This window comes from Sprattus sprattus (assembly GCF_963457725.1).
Source record: "Sprattus sprattus genome assembly, chromosome: 7".
Classification (NCBI taxonomy): Eukaryota; Metazoa; Chordata; class Actinopteri; order Clupeiformes; family Clupeidae; genus Sprattus; species Sprattus sprattus.
Genome location: NC_137926.1, coordinates 13,991,680 through 14,001,679, shown reverse-complemented (window position 1 = coordinate 14,001,679; position 10,000 = coordinate 13,991,680). Strand labels below are relative to the sequence as shown.

Genomic DNA, 10,000 nt, shown 5'->3' with positions numbered 1-10,000 from the left:
ACATAATTAACATATGGCAATTTATTGACTACAAAAAAAATGCAACAAACATGGATAGTAAAATCTTCAACAATTACAGTTCTAACCATGGTCAATAGAGGAGTAACCAAACGTCAAATGTTGGTCTTTACACATGGTTTAGAATCCAACAGATCAACCTTCAGAAGCTAGAGAAGGCTAGTGTAGGAAGTGGCAGTTGATTGACGGCATCTAACGTGCTTTTTAAAAAACGTTTATCTTGCCGGACTAAAAAAAGGACAAGGCTCAGACAGCAAACATGAGTCAGCCTGATAGCCAAGCCTCAGTCTCACACTAACACACACAAGAGTTAATTATGCTGTCAGCCCTCCTGTTTCTGTTTTACTTATAAGTCATACGGTCTTGCAGTTTTGCAGTCAGGTCTGTAATTCTAGCTTAGTGTTAATTATGTGTTCTGATAACCCTAATTAAAGGAAAGTTATTAAGAACACAACACAGAACTAATGACAGGCTTTGTCCACATGAAAAGGCAGGAGTGTGTGTGTGTGTGCGTGTGTGTGTGTGTGTGTGTGCGTGTGTGTGCGTGTGTGTGCGTGAGTGTGTGTGTGTGTGTGTGTGTGTGTGTGTGTGTGTGCAATAACTGAACTATATCCTGGGAAATAGACTGCATGAGTTTTATGAAAATGCCAGGATATGAGGTTTTTCCCTACAAATGTTTTTTTGTGTGTGTGTGTGTGTGTGTTTTGTCTCCAGTATGAACCTGACATGGAGGGACATGCAGCACCTGGTGGTGCACACCTCACAACCTGCCCACCTCATCGCCAATGACTGGAGGACGAATGGGGTCGGCCGCAGAGGTAGGACAGCAACCTCATTGGCTGAATGGTTCTATATGCGGTTTGGTTCTAAGTCCCCTGTGTACTGCAACTAGGATTATTAGTTCATCTGTTATTTACATTTTGTGTATCTCTCTCCTTCTGTGTGTGCCTGTTTGTATGTGTTTGTCTGTGTGTGTGTCTGTGTGTGTGTGTGTGTGTGTGCGTGCGTGCGTGTGTCTGTGTGTGTATGTGTGTGTAGTGAGCCATTCGTATGGCTACGGGCTGCTGGATGCCAGTGCCATTGTGGCCCTAGCTCAGAACTGGACCAGCATTGGACCCCAGCACCAGTGCACCATTCACCTGCTGTCTGAGTCCAGGTAACACACTCACACACACACACACAGGCACAGACAGACAGACACGCACACACACACACACACACACAAACACAAACAAACCCCCACCCTTTGTCTCTCTCTCGCTCACACACACAGTCTCACTCTGTCATACACATACACACAGCATGCGGTTTAGTAGCATCAGCCGCCCTACATGTTTATGCTGATATCAGCTATTATAATAATATACCCCAGTGTCACAGCTCTAGCGTGAAGCGCAACATATGTTGACCTGCTCTGATATTCAGTGTGACTATTGCCACTGACGCTTGGTGTACTAGCTCTACTGTGCATGTGTCATGTGCATCTGTGTGTGTGTGTGTGTGTGTGTGTGTGTGTGTGTGTGTGTGTGTGTGTGTGTGTGTGTGTGTGTGTGTGTGTGTGTGTGTGTGTGTGTGTGTGTGTGTGTGTGTGTGTGTGTGTGTGTGTGTGTGTGTGTGTGTGTGTGTGTGTGTGTGTGTGTGTGTGTGCAGAGAGTTCCAGGCGCCGCTGGTGTTCAGTAAGAGTGTGGACGCGTGCTCAGGGCAGGCTGAGTTTGTGAGTTCCCTGGAGCACGTTCAGGCACGCCTCACTCTCTCCTACAAGCACAGAGGCAACCTAGCCATCCATCTCATCAGCCCACTCGGGACCCGCTCCACACTGCTGCATCCCAGGTAGCACACACACACACACACACACACACACACACATAAACACACACGCGAGCACATACACACACACACACACACACACACACACACACACACACACACACACACACACACACACACACACACACACACACACACACGCGCGCACACACACACACACAAAATACACACTCATACACAAACATACCCACAAGCAAAAACATACAAATACACACAAAATTCACACTCACACACTGGAAGAAAAACACTCACACACATATACACTCAGTCTAGGCACATATTCAAAGACCTGTATACAAATTGTCACATTTTTCCTGAGGCTGTAAGCGAAGGTGGCAAACTTCTTTCAGTCACACACACACTATTGTTAGGACCGTCTACACAAAGAGCCCTAAGGAAAAACACATCTGATTAGCCTGTTGGGTTTAAGATATGCTACTGCTTCTCACACAAGTGTCTACACACACACACACACACGCACACACACAGCCAGTCATCTCTTTAAGCCCACTGGCACCGCTGACTTTCAAATTCCGTACAGGCACATTTTCACATTCATACACTCACACACATACACATTCTTGCAATTGCCCATGCACAAGATTGATACAGCTCTCAGAAAGCATTCCCTCCATTACCGCCCTTCAGAGTAACACATGTACACACGTGAACTCACTCAACACACTACTGACTTCAGCAAACCCTTGGGAGCATTCATCTTTTTCCTGTCGCCCAAATACTACACACACACACACACACACCCACACATCCCACACACACACACACACACACACACACACACACACACACAAACTCACACCCTCTCTCTGCTGTGTGTGTGTGTGTGTGTGTGTGTGTGTGTGTGTGTGTGTGTGTGTGTGTGTGTGTGTGTGTGTGTGTGTGTGTGTGTGTGTGTGTGTGTGTGTGTGTGTGTGTGTGCGTGGGGTGCAGGCCCCAGGACACGTCCTCTGAGGGCTTTAATGACTGGGCTTTCATGACCACACACTGCTGGGACGAGGACCCCCGTGGGGAGTGGACCCTGGAGATCCAGGATGCCTCAGGACTCAGTAACTATGGTAACCACCAGCCCCCTCCTGATGGAGCGAGAGAGACCGAGGACGGCTCAGAGTGCACAATGCATTTGGAAAGTTTTCAGACCCTTTCAAGTTTTCCAAATGTTTTTATATTTCAGACTTTTTTTCTCATCAATCTACACACAATGACAAAGCAAAAACTGACTTTTGGAATGTTTTGTTAATTTATTAAAAGTAAAGTAGTCAGACCTTCACTCAGTACTAAGTTAAAGGCCCTTTGGCAGCAATGACAGGTCTCAGGTCTTCTTGGGAATGATCCTACAAGATTGGCACACCTTCAACTTCTTTTCAGGCTCAACTAGGCTGGATTAGGCTTTGTCAGAAAAACAAAATGTGGAAAACCTGAAAGCCTCTGAACTTTCCGAATGCATTGTGTATGTGTCTGTATGTGGTTGTGTGTGTGTGTCTGACCCTCCCTCTCTCTCTCTTTCATTCTCTGTCTGTATCTTTCTCGAACTCTCACTCCCCCCATCTCACTACCTCTCTAACTTTCCCTCTCTCTCTCTCTCTCTCTCTTTCTCTTTCTCTCCTTCTCCCTCTCTCTCTCTCCCTCTCTCTCTTTCTCCTTCTCCATCTCTCTCTCTCTCTCCTTCTCCATCTCTCTCTCTCTCTCTCTCTCTCTCTCTCTCTCTCTCTCTCTCTCTCTCCTTCTCCCTCTCTCTCTCTCTCAGGTATGCTGTCTCAGCTCACCCTGGTTCTGTATGGAAGTGGTTCTAGTGCTGCTGACCCGGCCGTGTCAGACCTCAGTCGCCCGTCCAACAACAGCTGCAAGACCTTCGACCCGCAGCAGATCTGTATTGGTGAGACACACACACACACACACACACACACACACACACACACACACATGCTTGTTTCAGTATCAGAGTCTCAAACACACACACACACAGGTTCACTTCCACACTCTTCCCCTTCAGCATCATTCAGACACTGTTGCTTCCTTGAAAAACGTCCTTGCTTTCAAGAGCTTTGCTCTTTGAGAGCGTCTAGTGTACACTGTAGTAGTCATGATACGTAGCCAGCTCTCTCCTAGCTCGTTACACCTAAGATGCCCTCAAAAGGAAAGAAAGTTTGTGTGTGTTTAAGAAAACCAAACAAATGTAACTCAAATGGTCTGGCACCCGATGGACCCCCCAGAGAGATGAGGGGTACTTTCTTTCCCACCAAAGGATGGTGTTCTCCAGTGTTTCTCGTCAGTCTTGACGCACACACACACAGAAAGCCCACGCAGTTTCAAAGCTTTCGGTTCTGTTTAGTTTTGTTTGTTTAGGTTTTTTTGGGGGGTATTTTAATCTTTTTTTTAATTAAATACTGGCTGGTGCTTCCAACCCACAGTATTCCTGTGGGGTTTGTCTGAATGTAATGGCGTGTGATTCACTTCTCATGGTGTGGCTACCGGTGATTTGCTAGCTTGAAACAAAAGAGAAATTGAACACAAAAAAACTACTTGCTGTGGAGACAAGCATGCCCTCTAGACAGACCAGCCTTAGAAAACCCTCCTTTTCAGAGTACTTCAACACCATACTTATTTTCCATACAAAGGAACAACTTCCTTGGCAGCAACTCTATCCATACCTCACAGTCTCGACCATTTTTATCAACACCGGTTCATAGCAATGCAAAGGATAGGCCCACCCCTACTGAGGGGCCGTCAGCAACACACATAAGAACGCAGCAATGGTCATTCATTAAACAGAGAAATAAACAATATAAACGCAAGTGTAAGTGTATGTAAGGGTGCTAATGTGTGTATATACAGTACGTACACGTAACGTCATCAGTCAGAACATGACGGGTCTGTGGGTTGCGCCATGACAACTACACATAAGTACTCCACTTCCTCGTAGTCCCCCTTGTCATCATTATCTGAGTCAACACCGCAGCTCTTATCATCCGCTCCTCCCGCCCCCTCCTTTACAGCGCTGAGGATGAGCGTGAGCGTGAGCATGAATATGGATCAGGGTTAGCGTGGCGGAGATAGGGCAGCGGTGCGAGCACTGCATTAGCCATATACGTATCCAGAGCAGCGTGGGTGCAGTCCCAGACTTCCTGATCAGGCTTGCTTCAGTTCAGCTATTTTATCTCTGAGTTTGCAATTTTTTCTCTCGAATCAAAGTCAAAGTGCATTTCTGCTCTGTGTGTTTATTACCATGCGGCATTTGTGCACATGTGCATGGGAGCGTGTCTGTTTAATAATTGCGGCGCTCAAGTGTGTGTGTGTGTGTGTGTGTGTGTGTGTGTGTGTGTGTGAAAAGCTGTTCTACTTCATTTCAGAAGACACTGAGACATACCATGAGTTAATATGTGTGTGTGTGTGTGTGTGTGTCTGTCCAAGCGTAAGTCTGCATGTGTGTTTGTTTGATTGTGTGTGTGTGTGTCTGTGATACTCTACACTGTGTAGAGCTGTTGTACTTAATTTCAGATGACACTAAACCATATCATGAGCTAATATCTATGTGTGTGTGTGTGTGTGTGTGTGTGTGTGTGTGTGTTCCTCCAGAGTGCAGTCCAGGCTTCTCGCTCTTCCTGCAGGGCTGTGTGAAGGTGTGTCCACCGGGCTTCAGCTCAGGCCTGCTGCAGCTCAACCTGTCGCTGGAGAGCTGGGTGGAGCAGTCGTCGGTGCAGGCCTGTCTGCCCTGCCACCCGTCCTGCCTTACCTGCTCCGGCCCCGGCCCCTCCGACTGCTTCTCCTGCCCCACGCACAGCCACCTGCTCCTGGGCTCCTGCCTCAACCAGAGCCCCATCCAGCGCAAGTCCCCCAGCGGCCCGGCGTTACCTGTGGTGGAAGGGGAGGGGGAGGTGGTAGAGGAAGGAGTCGGGAGAGGGCAGGTGATGCCGATTCCTCCCAAGCCGCACAATCACCTGCCCGCTCTGGTGGGCGTGCTCAGCTGTGCCTTCATACTGGCCACCATCGCCGGGGTCTTCCTGCTGCTGCAGTCGCGCTCCTCTAGTGCGCCCTGTGGTCAGAGGACTAAATTGCCCTCCCTGGCATCGGCAGGGGAGGGCCTTCGGGCCGGTCTGGGGCTGGGGGGGCGAGACAGGGGGGCGAGGGTGTCCTACAGGGGTATTCCCACTGTGTGGGTGGACGAGGAGCTGGCCGATGGCTCAGAGTCGGAGAACGAGGAATTCGACTGCCAGAGCGAGAGGATGGCCTTCATCAGGACTCAGAGCTCTCTGTAGCACGCTGCACTCTGTCTCACACCCTCATCACCCTCACGGCGCAAACCTCTCAAAGTCTCCCCATCAGCTTCTGACCCTCTGCCATCTCCCACTGAGTCTCTCTGTTTCATCCAAATGCGCTCTCTTTCTTTCTCTCTTTATTCATCTTTCACTCTCTTTTTCTTTTCCCCTCTCTCTCGCTCTTCCTCTCTCTTTTCCCTCTCTTCCTCTCTCTTTCTGTCTCTTTCTCTCTTTTTCCCTCTCTTCCTCTCTCTTTCTCTCTCTCTCTCTCTCTCTCTCTCTCTCTCTCTCTCTCTTCCTTCTTGCTTGTTATGTGTGTTGTGGATGAGAGAGGGCAGAGAGGGAGGAGGCTGGGAGAATGGAGAGGTCTGACCTGACAATGCAGGGTCTCTGTCAGCAGCAGGGCGGTTACCGGCCTCAGATGGATGTCCTTTGGGGGCATGCAAAGCTCAGTAGCAGGTGTGAGTGTGTGTGATGGACGAAGAGAGAGAGAGTGAAGGCGAGAAGGAGCACGACCTACGCTGAATGTTTGATCAGACAAGCTTCTCTGTGGCCTCAATTTCCCTCTTTTACTCGCTGCGTTCTATGCTTTATGGGGGGTGTACACAAAAGGAGGGCTTGTGTGTGTGTGAGTGCAGGTGTGTGTGAGTGTGAGTGCAGGTGTGTGTGAGTGCAGGTGTGTGTGTGTGTGTGAGTGCAGGTGTGAGTGTGTGTGTGTGTGTGAGTGCAGGTGTGTGTGTGTGTGTGTGTGTGTGTGTGTGTGTGTGTGTGTGTGTGTGTGTGTGTGAGTGCAGGTGTGTGAGTGCAGGTGTGTGTGTGTGTCTGTGTGTCTGTGTGTGTGTGTGTCTCAAGACTAAGAGATGAACCCAAGGGCTGTAACCGTTTGCACTTGTTCAGAGAGTTCTTAGCGCTGAGGTTATATGCACAGCTGTCTGGGAGGTGCTCTGCTGTTCTTCCTGCTTTAGCCGTATTGAAACACAGCCTACTACATTCACATTTGTTTTTATGTTGGCTCCTCTCCATGCCATTTAAGGCTTGGATTCTCTTAATTAGATAAACCTTGAGGCTTTATTACAGTCATTATTGTCACACTTTCAGCATTGTGTCGCAACCCCAATAGGTATGCGGAGAGCAGGGTATAATTTAGTAATTATACTGTATGTGTGTGTGTGTACGTGTGTGTGTGTGTGCGTGTGGCGGCTGTGGGATGATAAACAGTGTATGATTCATGAGAAGCAGTGGGAAGCAGCCTTAAAGGATCAGTTGTTAGATAGAGCACACATACACACACTCACACACTCACACACTCACACACACACACACACACACACACACACACACACACACACACACACACACACACACACACACACACACACACACACACACACAGCTCATCTCCCAATTATCCAAAACAATGCAGTAGAAAATTCCCTCTGCTTCTCCTGCTGAGTTTCATTGTCTGAAATGTGAGGTATTTACAAGTGCTTTAAAGTTCGCTCTGTACATCAACGGCAATTTTTGGACAACCAAATGTTTTTATTTACTGTGGCTTTTTGCAATTGCTTTCTCTAGTCTATATCATCTGACAGCAAACACACTGCGAACATTTTCTTCCTTTCTCTCCAAAGATGCTGTATTGATTTTCAGGTTTGGAGCTAAAACATGTCTCTGTGAGTTTAATTGAAGCATCAGAAAAGAGAGATAGAGTGTGTGTGTCTGTGTGTGTGTGTGTGTGTGTGTGTCTGTGTATTGTTCTAAAGGTCAATGCATATCTCTTACGATTGTATCATTGAGCACACAAGAGTACAAAACAAGATCTGTATTTTGTTTTTAGGTGGGTGGGATGGGGTGGGGTTGGGTTGGGGAGGTATTCCGAGTCACTACAATGAGAGACATGTTAGCACAAAGCAGCCTATTTTAAATGTAATACCTTGGATCTGATTTTTCTAGCTTTTACTCTATTTAACTGATGTTGATACCATGTATATTAAATTAATTGTTAAGAAACATCAATGTAGTGTTTTGCATCATTTTGGCAAGCTCGCTTATTGCCTTGAGCCGTACACAAAAGAGAAACCAAAGGAAATGTATGGGGAGTGAGAGAAACCAAACGGATAACCAAACCAAAAGGATAAAAGGAAAGAGAAGGGGGGTCTCTAATGGTTACACATGGGGTTAGAATATTCAGATCTAACATTCCAGCTGGAATGACCCTGCTTGTCAGTCAGCATGAGGCCAAGCCAGAGTAGTACTCTGCGGAGATCCTCTCGCTTCTCATCCATTCACCCAGGGAGTGGAAAGGAGGAAAATGTCTGAACCCCGCCTTTCGGCCACGGGAGGGCTCGGGCTGATGGATTCGATTCGCGTTATGGAAATGTGCGTATAAACTGACATTTATAATTAGCTCTGCTGGGAGGAATGTGCGCTTATGTTTTGGAGAAACTACATGCCCGGAATCCCAAGCGTATCTCCATCTGTACAAAGGAACAAGAGCACAGGCTACTCATAAATAAACTACATTTCTGTTAGGAATGAAAAACATCAGAGAAGCTAATCTTACACACATAAGTTAATAATACTCTGCGTCACAAGTTGATACAAACATCAACTTTGGCCTTGACTTTAGTGATGGGTCTTTCCTAAGTTACTTGTATTACCTTCTTTGACTGGCCCTTTCTGGTGCATCAACTTGGTTCTTTTCAGTGAATGGTCCATTACATATGATTTTCTCACAGGAAACGCCTTGGTCATCCCTCTGATATAATCCACCAAAATGCAGCATCTTTTATAACCCCCTTGACAGCCATTGCAGTTGCCCTTTCAAATGAAAGCCCAGTCTTGATCCCCTTTGTTCAAGACAGAGCTGCTGTTCTCACTAGCGCGTTTCTAGATGAATTGTGTAGCTAAAATCAGAGGGAAAGCGAAGGTGAGTGGCTCTAACCTGAAGGCCAACAGATCACCTGGGTAAGCAGGACATAAGTGATGTAGAAGTCATGACACCATCAGACTGCCCAACCCTGCCGTTGAATAAAACCTGAAACTGGTGACAGGAACCATACGATGCAATAGTCCACATTTCAGAGGCAAATCCGCATATGGAACAACATTATGTGTGTGTGTGGGGGGGGGGGGGGGGGGGGCTATTATTAAATGTATCCTCATTAAAGGGTAAAACACACAAACTACTGATTCCTACGTGTAAAACAGTTGGAGAGATGATATCCGTCAGAACAAGACTCCATCGTCTAAAATTGTGGGCGTTTGCCTTCGGGATCGGACAAAGAGTGAAACGCTGGCGGTATTCCGTGCCTCTCTACTGCTCCCTGTCGGTAGCCGGCGAGAACTGGAGAAACGCCCGTAAACGGACTGTCCACTGTCCCGCCGCGATTGTGATTGAATCCTAGAAACCATCGTCTCAGCAAAAAGCACCTACAAGATCACCTTTTGAGTGTGGACAGTGTATTACCATTCACTTGCTAATACAATAGCAGTACTGTTCACCTTAATGAACAGAGCAAACTATCTCAGAAAGCACTCTTGTGTACATACAGCACTGCTGTGATAAAGACTGTAATGGCAATTACTTTGTGTACCCTGCCATCTTCCCGTTAGTGATAAAAACACCACAGTCCACACACAACGATTTTCATGTCTTCTCTTTATTAAATGTTCTTCAGCTGCTTGGCATTTCTCCTGGATGCATCACTTAAACACACTCAGAAAACCAATGCCGGGGATAAAAATAAATAAGCTATTCACCTCTTTTTCTGCAAACAAATCAAGTCTCAGCAAACTTCAAACTGCACACAGAGAAGACGGCTACAGAGAGACAGCAAAGTAGGGGGGGGGGGGGGGAGAGAGAAAAGATGGGAGTGAAA

General features: G+C 47.1%; 1 protein-coding gene across 2 annotated transcripts in view; it reads left to right on the top strand.

The window, feature by feature from the left end:
• Positions 1–7,250, top strand: part of furinb (furin (paired basic amino acid cleaving enzyme) b) — a 76,797-nt gene extending 69,547 nt beyond the window's left edge. For both annotated transcript variants that reach the window (XM_080841561.1, XM_080841562.1), the window contains exons 11-16: positions 733–836; positions 1,057–1,174; positions 1,669–1,848; positions 2,797–2,921; positions 3,611–3,739; positions 5,440–7,250. In XM_080841561.1, coding sequence (XP_080697687.1) covers positions 733–836; positions 1,057–1,174; positions 1,669–1,848; positions 2,797–2,921; positions 3,611–3,739; positions 5,440–6,119 — 1,336 coding nt within the window. In that variant the 3' untranslated portion in view covers positions 6,120–7,250. The remainder of the gene's footprint in view (positions 1–732; positions 837–1,056; positions 1,175–1,668; positions 1,849–2,796; positions 2,922–3,610; positions 3,740–5,439) is intronic.
• The last annotated feature ends 2,750 nt before the right edge of the window (positions 7,251–10,000 follow it).